Source organism: Salmo trutta, chromosome 4, assembly GCF_901001165.1.
Source record: "Salmo trutta chromosome 4, fSalTru1.1, whole genome shotgun sequence".
Lineage (NCBI taxonomy): Eukaryota > Metazoa > Chordata > Actinopteri > Salmoniformes > Salmonidae > Salmo > Salmo trutta.
The window spans coordinates 71,546,343-71,570,342 of NC_042960.1; the positions used below are offsets into that span (position 1 = coordinate 71,546,343).

The 24,000-nt window shown below is 43.4% G+C and overlaps 1 protein-coding gene across 5 annotated transcripts in view; it reads left to right on the forward strand.

Moving 5' to 3' along the window:
- dennd4a (DENN/MADD domain containing 4A) overlaps nucleotides 1-24,000 on the forward strand; it is a 90,923-nt gene that overhangs the window by 24,244 nt on the left and 42,679 nt on the right. For 3 of the 5 annotated variants that reach the window (XM_029751956.1, XM_029751955.1, XM_029751959.1), the window contains exons 8-15: nucleotides 2,325-2,391; nucleotides 2,567-2,625; nucleotides 3,482-3,626; nucleotides 4,298-4,473; nucleotides 5,607-5,707; nucleotides 8,982-9,203; nucleotides 16,569-16,714; nucleotides 18,171-18,191. In XM_029751956.1, coding sequence (XP_029607816.1) covers nucleotides 2,325-2,391; nucleotides 2,567-2,625; nucleotides 3,482-3,626; nucleotides 4,298-4,473; nucleotides 5,607-5,707; nucleotides 8,982-9,203; nucleotides 16,569-16,714; nucleotides 18,171-18,191 — 937 coding nt within the window. The remainder of the gene's footprint in view (nucleotides 1-2,324; nucleotides 2,392-2,566; nucleotides 2,626-3,481; nucleotides 3,627-4,297; nucleotides 4,474-5,606; nucleotides 5,708-8,981; nucleotides 9,204-16,568; nucleotides 16,715-18,170; nucleotides 18,192-24,000) is intronic. The other 2 variants (XM_029751960.1, XM_029751961.1) reach the window with 1 other exon arrangement.

Consider the following 24,000-nt stretch of genomic DNA (forward strand, 5'->3'; position numbering starts at 1 on the left):
TACAACTACTAATACAACTAATAAAACTACTGATACAACTACTGATACAACTACTAATACAACTAATTCATCCTCTTAAGGATTAGCCCTTTTTTTAAATGTTTGCCTAAAATGACAGTCTCAAATCTAACTGCCTGGTAGCATTTGAAAGGAAACACTTTGAAGTTTATGGAAATGTGAATGTAGTAGAATATAACACAATAGATCTGGTTAAAGATAAATACAATGAAAAACCCAACCGTTCTCCATACTGAACACCAGCATTACACTGTTGGAGCTGGGAACACCAGCATTACACTGTTGGAGCTGGGAACACCAGCATTATACTGTTGGAGCTGGGAACACCAGCATTACACTGTTGGAGCTGGGAACACCAGCATTACACTGTTGGAGCTGGGAACACCAGCATTATACTGTTGGAGCTGGGAACACCAGCATTATACTGTTGGAGCTGGGAACACCAGCATTACACTGTTGGAGCTGGGAACACCAGCATTACACTGTTGGAGCTGGGAACACCAGCATTACACTGTTGGAGCTGGGAACACCAGCATTATACTGTTGGAGCTGGAACACCAGCATTACACTGTTGGAGCTGGGAACACCAGCATTACCTGTTGGAGCTGGGGAACACCAGCATTATACTGTTGGAGCTGGGAACACCAGCATTACACTGTTGGAGCTGGGAACACCAGCATTACACTGTTGGAGCTGGGAACACCAGCATTACACTGTTGGAGCTGGGAACACCAGCATTAACTGTTGGAGCTAGGGAAACACCACATTATACTGTTGGACTAGGAACACACATTACACTGTGTAGCTGGGAACACCAGCATTAACACTGTTGGAGGCTGGGAACACCAGCATTACACTGTTGGGCTGGGAACAACCAGCATTACACTGTTGGAGCTGGGAACACCAGCATTATACTGTTGGAGCTGGGAAACCCAGCATTTACTGTTGGAGCTGGGAACACCAGCATTACACTGTTGGAGCTGGGAACCCAGCATTACACTGTTGGAGCTGGGAACACCAATCATACACTGTGGAGCTGGGAACACCAGCATTATACTGTTGGAGCTGGGAGACCAGCATTACACTGTTGGAGCTGGGAACACCAGCATTACACTGTTGGAGCTGGGAACACCAGCATTACACTGTTGGAGCTGGGAACACCAGCATTACACTGTGGAGCTGGGAACACCAGCATTACACTGTTGGAGCTGGGAACACCAGCATTACACTGTTGGAGCTGGGAACACCAGCATTATACTGTTGGAGCTAGAAACACCAACATTACACTGTTGGAGCTGGGAACACCAGCATTACACTGTTGGAGCTGGGAACAACCAAGCATTACAGCTGTTGGAGCTGGGAACACCAACATTACACTGTTGGAGCTGGGAACACCAGCATTACACTGTTGGAGCTGGGAACACCAGCATTACACTGTTGGAGCTGGGACACACCAGCATTATACTGTTGGAGCTAGAAACACCAACATTACACTGTTGGAGCTGGGAACACCAGCATTACACTGTTGGAGCTGGGAACACCAGCATTTACACTGTTGGAGCTGGGAACACCAGCATTACACTGTTGGAGCTGGGAACACCAGCATTACACTGTTGGAGCTGGGAACACCAGCATTATACTGTTGGAGCTGGGAACACCAGCGTTACACTGTTGGAGCTGGGAACACCAGCATTACACTGTTGGAGCTGGGAACACCAGCATTACACTGTTGGAGCTGGGAACCCCAGCATTACACTGTTGGAGCTGGAAACACCAGCATTACACTGTTGGAGCTGGGAACACCAGCATTACACTGTTGGAGCTGGGAACACCAGCATCATACTGTTGGAGCTGGGAACACCAGCATTACACTGTTGGAGCTGGAAACACCAGCATTACACTGTTGGAGCTGGGAACACCAGCATTACACCTGTGGAGCTGGGAACACCAGCATTATACTGTTGGAGCTGGGAACACCAGCATTATACTGTTGGAGCTGGAACACCAGCATTACACTGTTGGAGCTGGGAACACCAGCATTATACTGTTGGAGCTGGGAACACCAGCATTACACTGTTGGAGCTGGGAACCCCAGCATTACACTACACCAGCGATAACATCTGCAAAATATATGTCTATGCGACCAATATAACATGTGATTATGTTGGACTGTGTTCTTGTTGAGTTTTTCCTTCATGTTTGTCAGATTTATCCGTTTTTTTCCAGATTATCGTCTGGGGACAGTGTCACAATACCTTTCTAAAAGAAGTCTTTCCTGACCTGTCACGTCTCTTTCTGTCCAACAGGCACATCTCCCACTTCATGCACAAAGTCCCGTTCCCCTCCTCCCAGAGACCACGAATCCTACTGCAGGTGAGATGGAGTCCGTCCAAAACATTGTAGAAACCCCGTCGATATGACTCGACCATTTTGATAATCTGACTGTGAGATCTGGTCGTGTTGCCACGGCTACTGTAGAGTATTGAACTCTGACCCGATTTTTTTTCTTGCTGACGACCTGTACAAACTCTCTCTGTTTGCTCTACAGCTGTCTCCACATGATAGTCTGATGCTGAGCCAGCCTGTCTCCTCCCCTCTGCCTCTCAGGTAAGACGGACGGATGGACAGAGAGACAGACAGAGAGACAGACAGCTAGTCAGACAGACAGACAGACAGACAGACAGACAGACAGACAGACAGACAGACAGACAGACAGACAGACAGACAGACAGTGAACAACACATTATGAATTTAACTTCTCTCTCTCTCAGTGGTGGCCGCCTCTCCATTATGAATTTAACTTCTCTCTCTCAGTGGTGGCCGTCTCTCCATTATGAATTTAACTTCTCTCTCTCAGTGGTGGCCGTCTCTCCATTATGAATTTAACTTCTCTCTCTCAGTGGTGGCCGTCTCTCCATTATGAATTTAACTTCTCTCTCTCAGTGGTGGCCGTCTCTCCATTATGAATTTAACTTCTCTCTCTCAGTGGTGGCCGTCCCTCCATTATGAATTTAACTTCTCTCTCTCTCAGTGGTGGCCGTCTCTCCATTATGAATTTAACTTCTCTCTCTCAGTGGTGGTCGTCTCTCCATTATGAATTTAACTTCTCTCTCTCAGTGGTGGCCGTCTCTCCATTATGAATTTAACTTCTCTCTCTCAGTGGTGGCCGTCTCTCCATTATGAATTTAACTTCTCTCTCTCAGTGGTGGCCGTCTCTCCATTATGAATTTAACTTCTCTCTCAGTGGTGGCCGTCCCTCCATTATGAATTGAACTTCTCTCTCTCTCAGTGGTGGCCGTCTCTCCATTATGAATTTAATTTCTCTCTCTCTCAGTGGTGGCCGTCTCTCCATTATGAATTTAACTTCTCTCTCTCAGTGGTGGCCGTCTCTCCATTATGAATTTAACTTCTCTCTCTCAGTGGTGGTCGTCTCTCCATTATGAATTTAACTTCTCTCTCTCAGTGGTGGCCGCCTCTCCACGCTGCTCCTTAACCTGGGTCCTAAGAATGCGACCACTCTGCTGGTTCTGACTGTAACAGAACACAAGATCCTGGTCCACTCTCTCAGACCGGCCGTGCTGACCAGTGTTACGGAGGCCCTGGTGTCGGTGAGTGTGTGTGTGTGTGTGCGCATGTGATCTCCATGGAAATTGAACCTATAACCTCGGTATGGTTTATGGGGCGGCAGGGTAGCCTAGTGGTTAGAGCGTTGGATTAGTAACCGAAAGGTTGCAAGATTGAATCTCCGAGTCTGACAAGGTAAAAATCTGTCGTTCTGCCCCTGAACAAGACAGTTAACCCCACTGTTCCTAGGTCATCATTGTAAATAAGAATTTGTTCTTAACTGACTTACCTAGTTAAATAAATGGTTAACACCAGGCTCTCTACCCACTGAGCCACTAAGGTCCGCACCAGGACTACTCCGACAGTACATCAGCTAATGCTCATATATAGGGTTTAAAACAAAACAAATGCATGGGTTTATAGTCCCAAAGGGGAACTTTAACTCGCTCCCAAAGCAGAGTTGGACAGTAAGTGGTTCTTGGTCCCGTGTGGCTCAGTTGGTAGAGCATGGTGTTTGCAACGCCAGGGTTGTGGGTTCGATTCCCACGGGGGACCAGTATGAAAACTTATGCATTCACTACTGTAAGTCGCTCTGGATAAGAGCGTCTGCTAAAATGTAAAATATTTTACGTGAAGTTATCCCATTATCTCAACTGTGACGGTGAGTGTTGGAATATACTTAACTGTCAGCCTGTCTGTCTCCAACATCCTCCAGATGATCTTCCCCTTCCACTGGCCGTGCCCCTACATCCCTCTGTGCCCGCTGGCCCTGGCAGATGTTCTCTCTGCCCCGTGCCCTTTCATCGTGGGCGTCGACTCACGTTACTTTGACCTCTACGTGCCTCCGTCCGACGTCTGTTGTGTCGACCTGGACACCAACAACATATTACAGTAAGTCTGACCCCTGGAACCTTAACCATGAGGTCTGCTGTGTCAACAGTGAGTTATCTGTAAGCCCTGAACCCTGACCTCTATCTATGACCCTGACCCTAACCCGTACCCCAGACGTTTGCAGTGTCACAGTTAGTGTTTTTCCGAGTTATTCGGACAGGGAGATCATGAAATGAGTAGGGAGACAGATTATATATGCCTGCAGGCAGGTTAACCTGATAGACCACCCTCAGTCACTAATGACCTATGACCTCTACCAATACCAATCTCCCATAACCTCCCATGCCTAACCTCTTGTCTCTTTGGTTTGTCCATGTTGTTGTGTAACGATAATGACTCACTCAGGGAAAAATATGTTATCGTCCGTTTTCTTTTCAGAGGACAGAAATTCAACTATCACAATACAATTTTCCATGTTGTGCTTAATTGCAGTTTTTTCCCAACTGTTATTAACACACTTTTGCTGAAACTACATCTCAGGTACTCTAAACACAAAACTCTAAACATAAAACACAAAACAGTTAGCCAATATCCCCAAACCCCTCAGACATGAAACACAGCAATCAAAATCCCTCCCTTCCTCCTTTCAGCTCTTCCTCCTGTTGGTCCCTCCCTCCTCTCTCCTCTCTCTCTCTCTCTCCTCTCTCTCTCTCTCTCTCTCTCTCTCTCTCTCTCTCTCTCTCTCTCTCTCTCTCGTTCTCTCTCTCCCTCTCTATCTCGCTCTCTCTCTCTCTCTTTCCCCCTCCCTCCCACCATCTCTTCCTAATGCTGTCAGGGTTGCCAGTCCTGTGTGGATGTCCTCCCTCCCACCATCTCTTCCTAATGCTGTCAGGGTTGCCAGTCCTTTGTGGATGTCCTCCCCCTTTCCATCTCTTCCTAATGCTGTCAGGGTTGCCAGTCCTGTGTGGATGTCCTCCCCCTTTCCACATCTTCCTAATGCTGTCAGGGTTGCCAGTCCTGTGTGGATATTATCCTAATGCTGTCAGGGTTGCCAGTCCTGTGTGGATGTCCTCCCTCCCCCCCATCTCATCTCTTCTTCCTCCTGCTGTCTTTCTATCTCTTTCTCGTCTCCTCATCTCCCCGTCTCCTCATCTCCTCGTCTCCTAATCTCTTGTGTTGTGTTGTGTTTTCAGTAAAGAGGAGAAGAGGGCCCTAACGTGGAAGATACTACCACAGAAAGCCTGCAAACATCTCCTCAATACCCTGGGTAATCTGTACCAACAGCTGACTGAAGGTGAGCCCTGGAAACGGATAAAAAACAGTTTATCTTCATTTCCGCGTAAGTCTCCCATTTGACGTAATAAAGTAATGTACTCTGGAGGTCTGCGTTTGCGTGCTCTGATTCAGCCCATTGTAAATCAGTCAGTGTTTCATCTTACATACCAGTGGATATACAGTACTTCTCATCAATCAGCCATCTTCTATAATTTAGTTGGGCCGTCCCTGTAGCTCAGTTGGTAGAGCATGGTGTTTGCAACGCCAGGGTTGTGGGTTCGATTCCCAAGGGGGGCCAGCACAGAAAGAGGAAAAAAAAGGTATGGAATGAAATGTATGCATTCACTACTGTAAGTCGCTCTGGATAAGAGCTTCTGCTAAATGACTAAAATGTAAAATCTAGTTCAGCAGTATCTTTGACTTAAGGTATCAATACATTTAACAGAAATGTTGTGCAAGTCTCCCTTTGAAGTCAATGAAGGATTTAAATGGGGAGAGTCCCGAGATGCACTTGTTTATCTCAACCCATTGTAAATTAGACATTTCAGAGGATAGATCAATCGATTCTGTTTTATTACCCTCTACTGGTCGTAAATTAGACACACACACACGCACACACACACACACACACACACACACACACACACACACACAACACACACACACACACATTAGAGACAGAAGGGACATAAAGATGGATTCCAGTAGAATCCTAGAAAAGCTTGAAGTGATGTTTTCTTTCAAGTCTTCAGATGTCTGATCTAGTATAGGTCCAGGTATTTGTATTTTATTATGGATCCCCATTAGTTCCTGCCAAGGCAGCAGCTACTCTTCCTGGGGTTTATTATGGATCCCCATTAGTTCCTGCCAAGGCAGCAGCTACTCTTCCTGGGGTTTATTATGGATCCCCATTAGTTCCTGCCAAGGCAGCAGCTTCTCTTCCTGGGGTTTATTATGGATCCCCATTAGTTCCTGCCAAGGCAGCGGCTACTCTTCCTGGGGTTTATAATGGATCCCCATTAGTTCCTGTTGCCAAGGCAGCAGCTACTCTTCCTGGGGTTTATTATGGATCCCCATTAGTTCCTGTTGAGGCAGCAGCTACTCTTCCTGGGGTTTATTATGGATCCCCATTAGTTCCTGCCAAGGCAGCAGCTACTCTTCCTGGGGTTTATTATGGATCCCCATTAGTTCCTGCCAAGGCAGCAGCTACTCTTCCTGGGGTTTATTATGGATCCCCATTAGTTCCTGCCAAGGCAGCAGCTACTCTTCCTAGGGTTTATTATGGATCCACATTAGTTCCTGTTGCCAAGGCAGCAGCTACTCTTCCTGGGGTTTATTATGGATCCCCATTAGTTCCTGCCAAGGCAGCAGCTACTCTTCCTGGGGTTTATTATGGATCCCCATTAGTTCCTGCCAAGGCAGCAGCTACTCTTCCTGGGGTTTATTATGGATCCCCATTAGTTCCTGTCAAGGCAGCAGCTACTCTTCCTGGTGTTTATTATGGATCCCCATTAGTTCCTGCCAAGGCAGCAGCTACTCTTCCTGGGTTTATTATGGATCCCCATTAGTTCCTGCCAAGGCAGCAGCTACTCTTCCTGGGGTTTATTATGGATCCCCATTAGTTCCTGTCAAGGCAGCAGCTACTCTTCCTGGGGTTTATTCTGGATCCCCATTAGTTCCTGTCAAGGCAGCAGCTACTCTTCCTGGGGTTTATTATGGATCCCCATTAGTTCCTGTTGCCAAGGCAGCAGCTACTCTTCCTGGGGTCCACACAAAACATGAAACAGAATGACATAACACAGAACATTAATAGACAAGAACAGCTGAAGGACAGAACTTCATACATTTTTAAAAAGGCACACGTAGAATACATATCAATACATACACAAACTATCTATTTCAAATAGGGGAGAGGCGTTGTGCCGCAAGGTGTTGCTTTATCTGTTTTTTGAAACCAGGTTTGCTGTTTATTTGAGCAATATGAGATGGAAGGGAGTTCCATGCAATAAGGGCTCTCTATATAATACTGTACGCTTTCTTGAATTTGTTCTGGATTTGGGGACTGTGAAAAGACCCCTGGTGAGATAAGTGTGTGTGTCAGAGCTGTGTCTGAGTTGACTATGCGAACAATTTAGGATTTTCAACACATTAATGTTTCTTATAAAAAGAAGAAGTGATGCAGTCAGTCTCTCCTCAACTCTTAGCCAAGAAAGACTGGAATACATAGTATTTATATCAGCCCTCTGATTACAATGAAGAGCAAGACATGCCGCTCTGTTCTGGGCCAGCTGCAGCTTAACTAGGCCTTTCCTTGCATCACTGAACCACACGACTAGACAATAATCAAGATTTGTCAAAACTAGAGCCTGCAGGACTTGCTTTGTGGAGTGTGGTGTCAAAAAGCAGAGCATCTCCTTATTACGGCCAGACCTCTCCCGATATTTACAACCATTGAATCTACATGTTTTAACCATGACAGTTTACAATCTAAGGTAACAACAAGTAATTTAGTCTCCTCAACTTGTTCAACAGCCACACCATTCATTACCAGATTCAGCTGAGGTCTAGAACTTAGGGGAGGATTTGTACCAAACACAATGCTCTTAGTTTTAGAGATGTTCAGGACCAGTTTATTACTGGCCACCCATTCCAAAACAGACTGCAACTCTTTGTTAAGGGTTTCAGTGACTTCAATAGCTGTGGTTGCTGATGTCTATAGGGTTGAATCATCAGCGTACATGGACACACATGCTTTGTTTAATGCCAGTGGCAGGTCATTGGTAAAAATAGAAAAGAGTAGAGGGCCTAGAGAGCTGCCCTGTGGTACACCACACTTTACCTGTTTGACATTATAGAAGCTTCCATTGAAGAAAACCCTTTGAGTTCAATTCGATAGATAACTCTGAATCCACGATACGGCAGAGGTTGAAAAGCCATAACACATATGGTTTTTTCAACAACAGGTTATGGTCAATAATATCAAAAGGCTGCACTGAAATCTAACAGTACAGCTCCCACAATCTTATTATTATCAATTTTGGGTCGGCAAGCTTTTGGATGTACCATGCCATCTACCATTTCTGTAACCTTTTATAGACCTGTGTGAATTTATTATCTCATAAGAAAGTTGTTACCTAACTAAAGCCAAAGCAAAACATCAATATAAAAAAAATGCTGACTGAAAACACTACATAAAAGCAGAATGTACAGTATTTCTGGTCCTATTGTCCAACAAGGGGGTTTGTGTCTGAGGTTAGTTTATTTAATACCTGTCTCTCTTCGGTATTGTCCAGGTGGCCAAGTCAACGGCGAGGACGGTCTGATGGAGCCCACTGCGAGTGACCCAGACCTGGCGAGCGGAGAGAAGAGCCTCCACACGCTAGAGATGCAGATCCAGGAAGCATTCCTTAGGTTCATGGCGGCCATATTGAAAGGGTACCGCTCTTACCTCCTCCCCATCACGCAGGCCCCTTCCGAAAGGACCACGGACGCAAGCTCGCTGTTCGACTTGCAAGGTTAGTACAGGCCGTGTGTTTACATCTGATTTTAGTTTGTTACCATTCCTACAGGAGAATATCCAGCCACACTTAGACTACAGTGGAAGTAAATTTCTACCTCTGCTTCATCCTCTAAGAGTGACTGAATATTCTGCTCTCTCCTCCTCCCGTTGGAACAGTTAAGTAACATGTAGACAGGCTGTTGTTGCTCTGCAGTCGACCACAGTTTAACTCTGCAGCTGGTCCATCCTAATAATGAGGTCTGGAGTAGAGCCTGCAGAGCTTGGCCTGAACTGATTTAGTGACTAATGATGTATGGTGATTTAGTGTAATGATGATTTAGTGACTAATGATGTATGGTGATTTAGTGTAATGGTAATTTAGTGACTAATGATGTATGGTAATTTAGTGACTAATGATGTATGGTGATTTAGTGACTAATGATGTATGGTGATTTAGTGACTAATGATGTATGGTGATTTAGTGTAATGGTGATTTAGTGACTAATGATGTATGGTAATTTAGTGTAATGATGATTTAGTGACTAATGATGTATGGTGATTTAGTGACTAATGATGTATGGTAATTTAGTGACTAATGATGTATGATGATTTAGTGACTAATGATGTATGGTGATTTAGTGTAATGGTAATTTAGTGACTAATGATGTATGGTGATTTAGTGACTAATAATGTATGGTGATTTAGTGTAATGATGATTTAGTGACTAATGATGTATGGTGATTTAGTGTAATGATGATTTAGTGACTAATGATGTATGGTAATTTAGTGACTAATGATGTATGGTAATTTAGTGACTAATGATGTATGGTGATTTAGTGACTAATGATGTATGGTGATTTAGTGTAATGGTGATTTAGTGACTAATGATGTATGGTGATTTAGTTTAATGATGATTTAGTGACTAATGATGTATGGTAATTTAGTGACTAATGATGTATGATGATTTAGTGACTAATGATGTATGGTGATTTAGTGTAATGGTGATTTAGTGACTAATGATGTATGGTGATTTAGTGTAATGATGATTTAGTGACGAATGATGTATGGTAATTTAGTGACTAATGATGTATGGTGATTTAGTGTAATGGTGATTTAGTGACTAATGATGTATGGTGATTTAGTGTAATGATGATTTAGTGACTAATGATGTATGGTGATTTAGTGTAATGGTAATTTAGTGACTAATGATGTATGGTGATTTAGTGACTAATGATGTATGGTGATTTAGTGTAATGATGATTTAGTGACTAATGATGTATGGTAATTTAGTGACTAATGATGTATGGTGATTTAGTGTAATGATGATTTAGTGACTAATGATGTATGGTGATTTAGTGTAATGATGATTTAGTGACTAATGATGTATGGTAATTTAGTGACTAATGATGTATGGTGATTTAGTGACTAATGATGTATGGTGATTTAGTGACTAATGATGTATGGTGATTTAGTGTAATGATGATTTAGTGACTAATGATGTATGGTGATTTAGTGTAATGGTGATTTAGTGACTAATGATGTATGGTGATTTAGTGACTAATGATGTATGGTGATTTAGTGCAGGGATGGGCAACTTTGGTGGTGGGGCCCACAAACAAAATGTAACTCATGAGCTCGTGGGACTGCGTACCCAAATCCATTGTACACATCCTTCCGTAGGACGGAGAGAAATGTTTTCAGTTTTTAATATGATATCCGAGTGAGACTGACTAACAAAATCAGTCGGTGCCCCTCGGCCGGTAATTCCACCATGATAGCAAGTTTAAATGGTGCTTCTACACCTGCATTGCTTGCTGTTTGGGGTTTTAGGCTGGGTTTCTGTACAGCACTTTGAGATATCAGCTGATGTAAGAAGGCCTTTTTAAATACATTTGATTTGATTTGAAATAGCTGGTCACTAAACTATCTTGTCTTTATTACCACATCATGGAGGACGGTGGGTTGTCTTTAACACGTTCAATAGAATGCGACATCTGTCGATAGACGTAGCTGGTAAATTCGCTCTGGCTCTCTACTCCGATTTCAGAGCACTGTCGTCTGAGTGTGCCAGAGCACGGAATAACTGCTGAATTTACAAACACTCAACACCCGTTGAATTTAGTAAACGTCGGCAAAAAAAACAACTAATTAAATTGTTGCTAGCAGCACATTTGCAGTTACCAACGCTCTGGGTAACATCAAAAGAACCTTACCAGCTCTGCTAGGGAGAGTAAAATTATCAGAGTGAGTTGTTCTCTCATTTGTGTCTGGAAGTAGCTAGTAAGCTAGTGTCGTGTCTTTGGCTATGCCGGATTAAGTGATATGACATGCTAACTTATAAAATGATTTCTCTGTAATTAATATTACCTGATTGAGCTAATCATGTAAATGTAATTAACTAGAAAGTCGGGGCACCACGGAAGAACGTTTATAGAGCCGTTATCTTCCGAATAAACTCTTAAAATACTTAGTAATATTTTACATCGATAGCAGTCAATATTAACCCTTATCTTATTTTCAGTCTCATAATGAAAGTTGTAAATTCTTGGTTATCTTCACGAACCCTGGCTAACAAGTTGAATCAGCAATACAAAATTGGGTTTAATTATTTATTTACTAAATACCTAAACTAATCACACAGAATTACATATACACAGAATACCAATGATGTCATACAGAAAACGTCCCGGTGGACGGAACCTGGTTACACAAAGGAAAGGGGGTTGGGCTTGAATGAAAGAGCAGGAAGACTTAGGAACCACAAACAGCAGCTATGCTATCGTAAATACATTATCTTATGCATTCTAAATTACCGCCCATTTGGGAAAGGAAAATGCAATAAATATTTACTCTGAGCTACGCTTCGGTAGATTGGTCGTAGATGCTGGCCGGGTTGGCCAACAGATCTTCCTGTCCGTGGGAGAATGTCTCTGGTGGTAAATTGGATACGTGGTGGTATCTTCGTCTGTCTGTTAGACTGGATCCGTCGTCCGTCCTTTCCTAGCCCACGTCTACAGAGGCCGCTGCTAACTCAACGGCTAGGAAGTATCACTTCTGTAGTGAATAAGCTCAAAGTTCATACCAGTTCATACCATAGCTCACGCCGAGGTTGGCTTAGTTGACATGTGTGTCCTTCTAACGTAGAGGCTGCAGACCTCCCGTACTGGAACAACCTGGTTATCTTTTCGTCAAAGGCTTATATAGTGGAGAGGGGGGAAGGATGTGTTTCATCGTTTATAACCCCTCCTCTTCACAGGGGTGGGCCACTGATCAAGCAGGGCACTTTCCTTATGAAAACCCAATTCTCTCATTTGGAAGCTAAAATTACATTTAATCTCCTAACAAACAATTCCAATATCAAACATTTCAATTGCATAACAATTCCATGTTACTCTGATAACTAGAGGGTGGATACTTTCCCAGGTACAGTTTATGTCGTCCTGTCATCAGTCATAATGTCTCAGATGACAACGGAACTGACATCCATACTCATTACGTTCCAAAGCATATTTCCAACTGGTTTTATTACCAAAATATGGTTCCTTTCCCCATTTGTTTGATGTTCCCAGACTCTCTATATTTAACACAGGCTATTCCAGTCCTTCAGTAGGGTCAGAGAGAGAGGGGAAGGGAGAAAGGTATTTATGGGGGGGTTATAAACCTTACCCACAGGCCAACGTCATGACACTAGCCAACGTTAGCCAGTTAACTTGGGTGCTTGACTGCTGTTCCTAGGTCAGAACACTCAGATCAACCCTACTTTTCGGCCAGAGTGTCCGGTGTGCGCTCCGAGAGCGAAACGCTCTGAATTTACGTAACGATCAATCTGACAACGCTCTGAGTTTACGAATGCCCAGAGCACATTCTGGCACTCCAGATTTAAATTTACGAACACAACCGTAGTATAAACCAACCTTTAGTCTTGAAAATCTTTGGCTGTTTAGTCATGTTACTTCAACAGTATTTAACATGAGATCCTCTCTAATCTTTACAGGAATGTGGTTCTGAATATAAACAGCAACACCTCCACTATTGGCATTTCTGTATTTTCTGTAGATGTTATAACCATGTATTGCTACCACTGTATCATCAAAGGTATTATCAAAGTGAGTTTCAGAGATAGTCAGAATATGAATGTCATCTGTTACTAGCAAATTATTGATTTTCACCTTGTTTCTTAAGCTAGATATGTTAACGTCATATGGTTGTTATATGGTTGTCATATCAAATCAAATGTATTTATAAAACCCTTCTTACATCAGCTGATATCTCAAAGTGCTGTACAGAAACCCAGCCTAAAACCCCAAAACAGCAAGCAATGCAGGTGTAGAAGCACGGTGGCTGGGAAAAACTCCCTAGAAAGGCCAGAACCTAGGAAGAAACCTAGAGAGGAACCAGGCTATGAGGGGTGGCCAGTCCTCTTCTGGCTGTGCCGGGTGGAGATTATAACATGGTTGTTAAATGGTTGTCATGTGGTTGTTATATGGTTGTTATATGGTTGTCATGTGGTTGTCATGTGGTTGTCATGTGGTTGTCATATGGTTGTCATGTGGTTGTTATATGGTTGTTATATGGTTGTCATGTGGTTGTCATGTGGTTGTTATATGGTTGTTATATGGTTGTCATGTGGTTGTCATGTGGTTGTTATATGGTTGTCATGTGGTTGTCATGTGGTTGTTATATGGTTGTCATGTGGTTGTCATGTGGTTGTCATGTGGTTGTCATATGGTTGTCATGTGGTTGTTATATGGTTGTCATGTGGTTGTTATATGGTTGTTATATGGTTGTTGTATGGTTGTCATGTGGTTGTTATATGGTTGTCATGTGGTTGTTATATGGTTGTTATATGGTTGTTATATGGTTGTCATGTGGTTGTTATATGGTTGTCATGTGGTTGTCATGTGGTTGTTATATGGTTGTTGTATGGTTGTTATATGGTTGTTATATGGTTGTTATATGGTTGTTATATGGTTGTTATATGGTTGTCATATGGTTGTTATATGGTTGTTATATGGTTGTCATATGGTTGTCATGTGGTTGTTGTATGGTTGCCATGTGGTTGTCATGTGGTTGTTATATGGTTGTTATGTGGTTGTCATGTGGTTGTCATGTGGTTGTCATGTGGTTGTCATGTGGTTGTCATGTGGTTGTCATGTGGTTGTCATGTGGTTGTCATATGGTTGTCAAGTGGTTGTTATATGGTTGTCATGTGGTTGTTATATGGTTGTTATATGGTTGTTGTATGGTTGTCATGTGGTTGTTATATGGTTGTCATGTGGTTGTTATATGGTTGTTATATGGTTGTTGTATGGTTGTCATGTGGTTGTTATATGGTTGTCATGTGGTTGTCATGTGGTTGTTATATGGTTGTCATGTGGTTGTCATGTGGTTGTTATATGGTTGTTGGTTGTTATATGGTTGTTATATGGTTGTTATATGGTTGTTATATGGTTGTTATATGGTTGTTATATGGTTGTCATATGGTTGTTATATGGTTGTTATATGGTTGTCATATGGTTGTCATGTGGTTGTTGTATGGTTGTCATGTGGTTGTCATGTGGTTTTTATATGGTTGTTATGTGGTTGTCATGTGGTTGTCATGTGGTTGTCATGTGGTTGTCATGTGGTTGTTATATGGTTGTCATGTGGTTGTCATGTGGTTGTCATGTGGTTGTCATGTGGTTGTCATGTTGTTGTCATGTGGTTGTTATATGGTTGTCATGTGGTTGTCATGTGGTTGTCATGTGGTTGTCATGTGGTTGTTATATGGTTGTTATATGGTTGTTATATGGTTGTCATATGGTTGTCATGTGGTTGTTATATGGTTGTTATGTGGTTGTCATGTGGTTGTCATGTGGTTGTCATGTGGTTGTCATGTGGTTGTTATATGGTTGTCATGTGGTTGTCATGTGGTTGTCATGTGGTTGTCATGTGGTTGTCATGTTGTTGTCATGTGGTTGTTATATGGTTGTCATGTGGTTGTCATGTGGTTGTTATATGGTTGTTGTATGGTTGTCATGTGGTTGTCATGTGGTTGTCATATGGTTGTCATGTGGTTGTTATATGGTTGTTGTATGGTTGTCATGTGGTTGTTATATGGTTGTCATATGGTTGTTATATGGTTGTTATATGGTTGTCATGTGGTTGTTATATGGTTGTTATATGGTTGTCATGTGGTTGTTATATGGTTGTTGTATGGTTGTCATGTGGTTGTCATGTGGTTGTCATATGGTTGTCATGTGGTTGTTATATGGTTGTTGTATGGTTGTCATGTGGTTGTCATGTGGTTGTCATGTGGTTGTTATATGGTTGTTGTATGGTTGTCATGTGGTTGTCATGTGGTTGTTATATGGTTGTTATATGGTTGTCATGTGGTTGTCATGTGGTTGTTATATGGTTGTTATATGGTTGTCATGTGGTTGTTATATGGTTGTCATGTGGTTGTTATATGGTTGTTATATGGTTGTCATGTGGTTGTCATGTGGTTGTCATGTGGTTGTCATGTGGTTGTTATATGGTTGTTATATGGTTGTCATGTGGTTGTTATATGGTTGTCATGTGGTTGTCATGTGGTTGTCATGTGGTTGTTATATGGTTGTTATATGGTTGTCATGTGGTTGTCATGTGGTTGTTATATGGTTGTCATGTGGTTGTCATGTGGTTGTCATGTTGTTGTCATGTGGTTGTTATATGGTTGTCATGTGGTTGTCATGTGGTTGTTATATCGTTGTCATGTGGTTGTTATGTGGTTGTCATATGGTTGTCATGTGGTTGTCATGTGGTTGTTATATGGTTGTCATGTGGTTGTCATGTGGTTGTTATATGGTTGTCATGTGGTTGTCATGTGGTTGTTATATGGTTGTCATGTGGTTGTCATGTGGTTGTTATATGGTTGTCATATGGTTGTTATATGGTTGTCGTGTGGTTGTCATATGGTTGTCATGTGATTGTTATATGGTTGTTGTATGGTTGTCATGTGGTTGTCATGTGGTTGTCATGTGGTTGTTATATGGTTGTTATATGGTTGTCATGTGGTTGTTATATGGTTGTCATGTGGTTGTTATATGGTTGTCATGTGGTTGTCATGTGGTTGTTATATGGTTGTTATATGGTTGTCATGTGGTTGTTATATGGTTGTCATGTGGTTGTCATGTGGTTGTCATGTGGTTGTTATGTGGTTGTCATATGGTTGTCATATGGTTGTCATGTGGTTGTCATGTGGTTGTCATGTGGTTGTTATATGGTTGTCATGTGGTTGTCATGTGGTTGTCATGTGGTTGTTGTATGGTTGTCGTGTGGTTGTCATATGGTTGTAATATGGTTGTTATATGGTTGTTATATTTTTGTTATATGGTTGTCATATGGTTGTCGTGCTCTTCAGGGTTCTTAAAGAGCCGGGATCGTTCCCACCAGAAGTTCTACTCCCAGATGATCAGGACCCAGATGTTTATCCGGTTCATCGAGGAATGTTCCTTCGTCAGCGATAAAGACGCCAGTCTGGCCTTCTTCGACGAGTGTGTTGATAAGGTAAGATGATAATGTCCTATAGTATTCTCAGTGTGTCGATAAGGTAAGATGATAATGTACTATAGTATTCTCAGTGTGTCGATAAGGTAAGATGATAATGTCCTATAGTATTCTCAGTGTGTCGATAAGGTAAGATGATAATGTCCTATAGTATTCTCAGTGTGTCGATAAGGTAAGATGATAATGTCCTATAGTACTATAGGATTCTCAGTGTGTCGATAAGGTAAGACTTGTTAGTCCACAGAGAATGAGATGGACCAGCACACCATGAATAGTATTCAATGAAGCATGTATTTCTCTGCACATAGTATTGCATCATTCAGTGATCTGTCTTCATGTGCTGTATTTCCAACCAGGTATTACTGTACATAGAACGAGTCATACACAGGATACAGTTCATGTATTTGAAATTGTAGGTGGTCCTTTAAATTAAGAAAAGTTATCAGTCATCTGAGTTGTTTGTGAGAGTTAGTATCTCATCCAGAATGTATTCATAATTTATCGTTATACAGGGCCTTTTGGCTAAACCAACAAGAAACATTCAGGAAATTGTAGACCAAACTGCAACCAGCAGAAAGCTTGTCCCTTTAGGCTACAATTAGTACTAGTCCTTCTGTTCTCTAGTCAATCCTTCATCTGTTTCTCTCCTTTCTCCCTCTGCCTGGTGCATTTCCTTTACACTCTCCTGTCTGTCTACCTGTCTGTCTACCTGTCTGCCTGTCTACCTTCCTGTCTACCTGCCTGTCTACCTGTCTGCCTGTCTACCTGCCTGTCTACCTGCCTGTCTACCTGTCTGCCTGTCTACCTGCCTGTCTACCTGCCTGTCTACCTGTCTGCCTGTCTACCTGCCTGTCTACCTGCCTGTCTACCTGTCTGTCTGTCTGTCTGTCTGCCTGTCTACCTGTCTGCCTGCCTACCTGTCTGTCTACCTGTCTGTCTACCTGTCTGTCTGTCTGTCTGTCTGTCTGTCTGTCTGTCTGCCTGTCTACCTGCCTGTCTACCTGTCTGCCTGTTTACCTGCCTGTCTACCCACCTGTCTACCTGTCTGTCTGTCTGCCTGTCTACCCGCCTGTCTATCTGTCTGCCTGTCTACCCGCCTGTCTACCTACCTGTCTGCCTGTCTACCTGTCTACCTGTCTGCCTGCCTACCTGTCTGTCTACCTGTCTGTCTACCTGTCTGCCTGTCAACCTGCCTGTCTACCTGCCTGTCTACCCACCTGTCTACCTGTCTGTCTGTCTGTCTGTCTACATACCTGTCTGCCTGTCTATCTGTCTGCCTGTCTACCCGCCTGTCTACCTGCCTGTCTACCTGTCTGTCTACCTGCCTGTCTACCTGTCTGTCTACCTGCCTGTCTACCTGCCTGTCTACCTGTCTACATGCCTGTCTGTCTTCCCGCCTGTCTACCCGCCTGTCTACCTGCCTGTCTACCTGTGATCTTGGGTCTTGCTTGGACAGCTTTACAGCAATGGAAGCAAGGTAAGCTCTCAGACCGTCTTCTTCTTCATTACTTTGTATATTATTTACGTTTCAATGTTGTAGCTTAGAACCTAAGTTCGAACATTCTCCCCAAGCTTCTTCTTTGGTTGTGACTCAGCTGCAGTGCTGGGTACAGTTGTGGGATGTGGTGCTAACCATAGAGATAGACACAGTGGAGAACAGAAGTTGAGAAAGAGGAGAGAGACAGAGAAAACATAAAGGAACATAACATTCAACATACCAATTAGGATCGGGATAAAAAAAAATACTTGAATCAGTTATAGAACCCATTGCTTTTTATGGTTGTGAGGTCTGGAGTCCTGCTCACCAAACCAAGAATTCACAAAAATGGGACAAACACCAAATTCAAATAATATCAAATCAAACTTTATTTGTCACATGCGCCGAATACAACATGTGTAGACCTTACCGTGAAATGCTCACTAACAAGCCCTTAACCAACAGAAACTCAAGAAAGAGCTAAGAAAATATTTACCAAATAAACTAAAGTAAAAAATAACAATAACGAGGCTATATACAGGGGGTTACTGTTACAGAGTCAATGTGCGGGGGTACAGGTTAGTCGAGGTCATTTGTACATGTAGGGAGGGGTGAAGTGACTATGCATAGATAATAAACAGTAGGTAGGGGTAAAGTGACTATGCATAGATAATAAACAGCGAGTAGCAGCAGATTAGGTGTTCAGCAGTCTTATGTCTTGGGGGTAGAAGCTGTTAAGGAGCCTTTTGGTCCATGACTTGGCGCTTCGGTACCGCTTGCCCTGTGGTAGCAGAGAGAACAGTCTGACTAGGGTGACTGGAGTTTTTGACAATTTTGGGGTCTTTCTTCTGAAAGCACCTAGTATATAGGTCCTGTATTGCAGGAAACTTGGCCACAGTGATGTACTGGGCCATACGCACCACCCTCTGTAGCGCCTTATGCCGAGCAGTTGCCATACCAGGCGGTGATGCAACCGGTCAGGATGCACTCGATGGTGCAGCTGTAGAACTTTTTGAGTATCTGAGGACCCATGCCAAATCATTCCAGTCTCCTGAGGGGGAATAGGTTTTGTCGTGCCCTCTTCACGACTGTCTTGGTGTGTTTGGACCATGTTAGTTTGTTGGTGATGTGGACACCAAGGAACTTGAAGCTCTCAACCCGCTCCACTACAGCCCCGTTGATGTTAATGGGGGCCTGTTCGGCCCTCCTTTTCCTGTAGTCCACGATCAGCTCCTTTGTCTTGCTCACATTGAGGGAGAGGTTGTTGTCCTGGTACCACACTGCCAGGTCTCTGACCTCCTCCCTATAGGCTGTCTCATCGTTGTCGGTGATCAGGCCTACCACTGTTGTGTCGTCAGCAAACTTAATGATGGTGTTGGAGTCATGTTTGGCCACGCAGTTGTGGGTGAACAGGGAGTACAGGAGGGGACTGAGCACGCACCCCTGAGGGGCCCGTGTTGAGGATCAGCGTGGCGGATGTGTTGTTGCCTACCCTTACCACCAGGGGGCGGCCCGTAAGGAAGTCCAGGATCCAGTTACAGAGGGAGGTGTTCAGTCCCAGGGTCCTTAGCTTAGTGATGAGCTTTGTGGGCACTATGGTGTTGAACACTGAGCTGTAATCAATGAACAGCATTCTCACATATGTGTTCCTTTTGTCCAGGTGGGAAAGGGCAGTGTGGAGTGCGATTGAGATTGGGTAATCTGTGGATCTGTTGGGGCGGTATGTGAATTGGAGTGGGTCTAGGGTGTCCCGGAGGATACCGTTGATGTGAGACATGACCAGCCTTTCAAAGCACTTCATGCCTACCGCCGTGAGTTCCATGGAGCGGTAATCATTTAGGCAGGTTACCTTCACTTCCTTGGGCACAGGAACTATGGTGGTCTGCTTGAAACATGTAGGTATTACAGACTCGGACAGGAAGAGGTTGAAAATGTCAGTGAAGACACTTGTCAGTTGGTCCGCGCATGCTTTGAGTACACTTCCTGGTAATCCATCTGGCCCCGCGGCTTTGTGAATGTTGACCTGTTTAAAGGTCTTGCTCACATCAGCTACTGAGAGCGTTATCACACTGTCGTCCAGAACAGCTGGTGCTCTCGTGCATGCTTCAGTGTTGCTTGCCTCAAAGCGAGCATTAAAGGCATATAATAGTTTTCAAGCCCTGCCACATCCGACGAGCGTCAGAGCCGGTGTTGTAGGATTCAATCTTAATCCTGTATTGACGCTTTGCTTGTTTGATGGTTCATCTGAGGGCATAGCGGGATTTCTTATAACCATCCTTCACTGGGCAGCTCGCGTCGTCGATGCACTTATTAATGAAGCCGATGACTGAGGTGGTGTACTCCTCGATGCCATTGGATGAATCCAGGAACATATTCCAGTCTGTGCAGCAAACAGTCCTGTAGCGTAGCATCCGCGTCATCTGACCACTTCCATATCGAGCGAGTCACTGGTACTTCCTGCTTTAGTTTTTTCTTGTAAGCAGGAATTAGGAGGATAGAATTATGGTCACATTTGCCAAATAGATGGTGAGGGAGATCTTTGTACGCATATCTGTGTGTGGAGTAAAGGTGGTCTAGAGTTTTTTTTCCTTTGGTTGCACATTTAACATGCTGGTAGAAAATATGAAAAAACGGATTTAAGTTTCCCTGCGTTAAAGTCCCCGGCCCTTCTGGATGAGCATTTTCCTGTTTGTTTATGGCCGTATACAGCTGGTTGAGTTCGGTCTTAGTGCCAGCGTCGGTTTGTGATGGTAAATAGACGGCTACAAATAATATAGACGATACCTCTCTTGGTAGATACTGTGGTCTACAGCTTATCATGAGGTACTCGACATCTTGGTAGATAGTGTGGTCTACAGCTTATCATGAGGTACTCGACATCTTGGTAGATAGTGTGGTCTATAGCTTATCATGAGATATTCTACCTCAGGTGAGTAATACCTCGAGACTACTTTAATATTAGACATCGCGCACCAGCTGTTATTGACAAGTAGACACACCTCCACCACCCGTCAATATCAGACTGTCCAGCCGGTGAAAATCCCTCCAGCTCTTTATTATCCGTGTCGTCGTTCAGCCACGACTCGGTGAAACATAAGATGTTACAGTTTTTAATGTCCAGTTGGATAATCTTGATTGTAGGTCATCCATTTTTTTCCCATTTTTTTTTTCTCCAATGATTGAACAGTATATCCTAAGCGCCGGACTCGTTAAAGAAAAAATATTCCAGTTCAAGTTGAGTAATCGCTGTTCTGATGTCCAGAAGGTATTTTTTGGTCATAAGAAATGGTAGCAGCAACATTATGTACACAATTAGTAAAAAATAAGAAAACAAAAAGCACCTAAAGGACTCTCAGACCTTGAGATTCTCTGGTCTGATGAAACCAAGATTGAACTCTTTGGCCTGAATGCCAAGCGTCACGTCTGGAGGAAACCTGGCACCATCCCTACGGTGAAGCATGGTGGTGGCAGCATGCTGTGGGGATATTTTTCAGCGGCAGGGACTGGGAGACTAGTCAGGATTGAGGGAAAGATGAATGGAGCAAAGTGCAGAGATTCTTGATGAAAACCTGCTCCAGAGCGCTCAGGACCTCAGACTGGGGCGAAGGTTCACCTTCCAACAGGACAATGACCATAAACACACAGCCAAGACAACACAGGAGTGGCTTCAGGACAAGTCTCTGAATGTCCTTGAGTGGCTCAACTAGAGCCTGGACTTGAACCAGATTGAACATCTCTGGAGAGACCTGAAAATAGCTGTGCAGCGACGCTCCCCATCCAACCTGAAAGAATGGGAGAAACTCTCCAAATACAGGTGTCCCAAGCTTGTAGCATCATACCCAAGAAGACTCGAGGCTGTAATCGCTGCCAAAGGTGTTTCAACAAAGTACTGAGTAAAGGGTCTGAATATTTATGTAAATGTATTATTTCAGTTTCTTTTATTTTTAATACATTTGCAAAGATTTCTGAAACCTGTTTTTGCTTTGTCATTATGGGGTATTATGTATACATTGATGAGGGGAAATAAAAACAATTTAATACATTTTAGAATAAGGCTGTAACGTAACAATGTGCATCAAGGGGTCTGAATATTTTCCAAATGCACTGTATATGTATTCACTAGATGACTGACAGGGGGCGCTATTCTGATGTCACTGTCCGCCATTATGATGCTCCTCATAAGGAACAACCTCCATTGGATTTAACAGCCTCCATTACGACAAAATACATGCATTTAAGGTTTTTTTGTCGGGATTAAAACATAAAAATAATTCCTAAATGTTGTTATTTTTTAAAATGTTACCAAGAAATTATTTGCTTCTGTTCAGTTCATACAATACTATGATTTTGTTTAAAAAAATATTTATTGCAAAAAAATAACGGATTTATCTTCTAAAACCTGTTCAAATGAAGTAGCAAACCTCTCTACTACAACGCAACACAATGTCGATTACTGTAAAGCTGGAGAAGAAATGCAAGATCTCATAATAATATGTTTTCAATATTGCTGACCAATTTAGGATCAACTTGGTGTAAAGTTACTCCCTCGTGAAGCCAGTATAAATCAACCTGGTGTAAAGTTACTCCCTCGTGAAGCCAGTATAAATCAACCTGGTGTAAAGTTACTCCCTCGTGAAGCCAGTATAAATCAACCTGGTGTAAAGTTACTCCCTCGTGAAGCCAGTATAAATCAACCTGGTGTAAAGTTACTCCCTCGTGAAGCCAGTATAAATCAACCTGGTGTAAAGTTACTCCCTCGTGAAGCCAGTATAACCCACTCCCTGTCTACTGTATAGCCTGGATACCAGTCTCTATAGCTAACCCACTCCCTGTCTACTGTATAGCCTGGCTACCAGTCTCTATAGCTAACCCACTCCCTGTCTACTGTATAGCCTGGGTACCAGTCTCTATAGCTAACCCACTCCCTGTCTACTGTATAGCCTGGATACCAGTCTCTATAGCTAACCCACTCCCTGTCTGCTGTATAGCCTGGATACCAGTCTCTATAGCTAACCCACTCCCTGTCTACTGTATAGCCTGGATACCAGTCCCTATAGCTAACCCACTCCCTGTCTACTGTATAGCCTGGATACCAGTCTCTATAGCTAACCCACTCCCTGTCTACTGTATAGCCTGGCTACCAGTCTCTATAGCTAACCCACTCCCTGTCTGCTGTATAGCCTGGGTACCAGTCTCTATAGCTAACCCACTCCCTGTCTACTGTATAGCCTGGATACCAGTCTCTATAGCTAACCCACTCCCTGTCTGCTGTATAGCCTGGGTACCAGTCTCTATAGCTAACCCACTCCCTGTCTACTGTATAGCCTGGATACCAGTCTCTATAGCTAACCCACTCCCTGTCTACTGTATAGCCTGGATACCAGTCTCTATAGCTAACCCACTCCCTGTCTGCTGTATAGCCTGGATACCAGTCTCTATAGCTAACCCACTTCCTGTCTACTGTATAGCCTGGGTACCAGTCTCTATAGCTAACCCACTCCCTGTCTACTGTATAGCCTGGATACCAGTCTCTATAGCTAACCCACTCCCTGTCTGCTGTATAGCCTGGATACCAGTCTCTATAGCTAACCCACTCCCTGTCTACTGTATAGCCTGGGTACCAGTCTCTATAGCTAACCCACTCCCTGTCTGCTGTATAGCCTGGGTACCAGTCTCTATAGCTAACCCACTCCCTGTCTACTGTATAGCCTGGATACCAGTCTCTATAGCTAACCCACTCCCTTTCTACTGTATAGCCTGGCTACCAGTCTCTATAGCTAACCCACTCCCTGTCTACTGTATAGCCTGG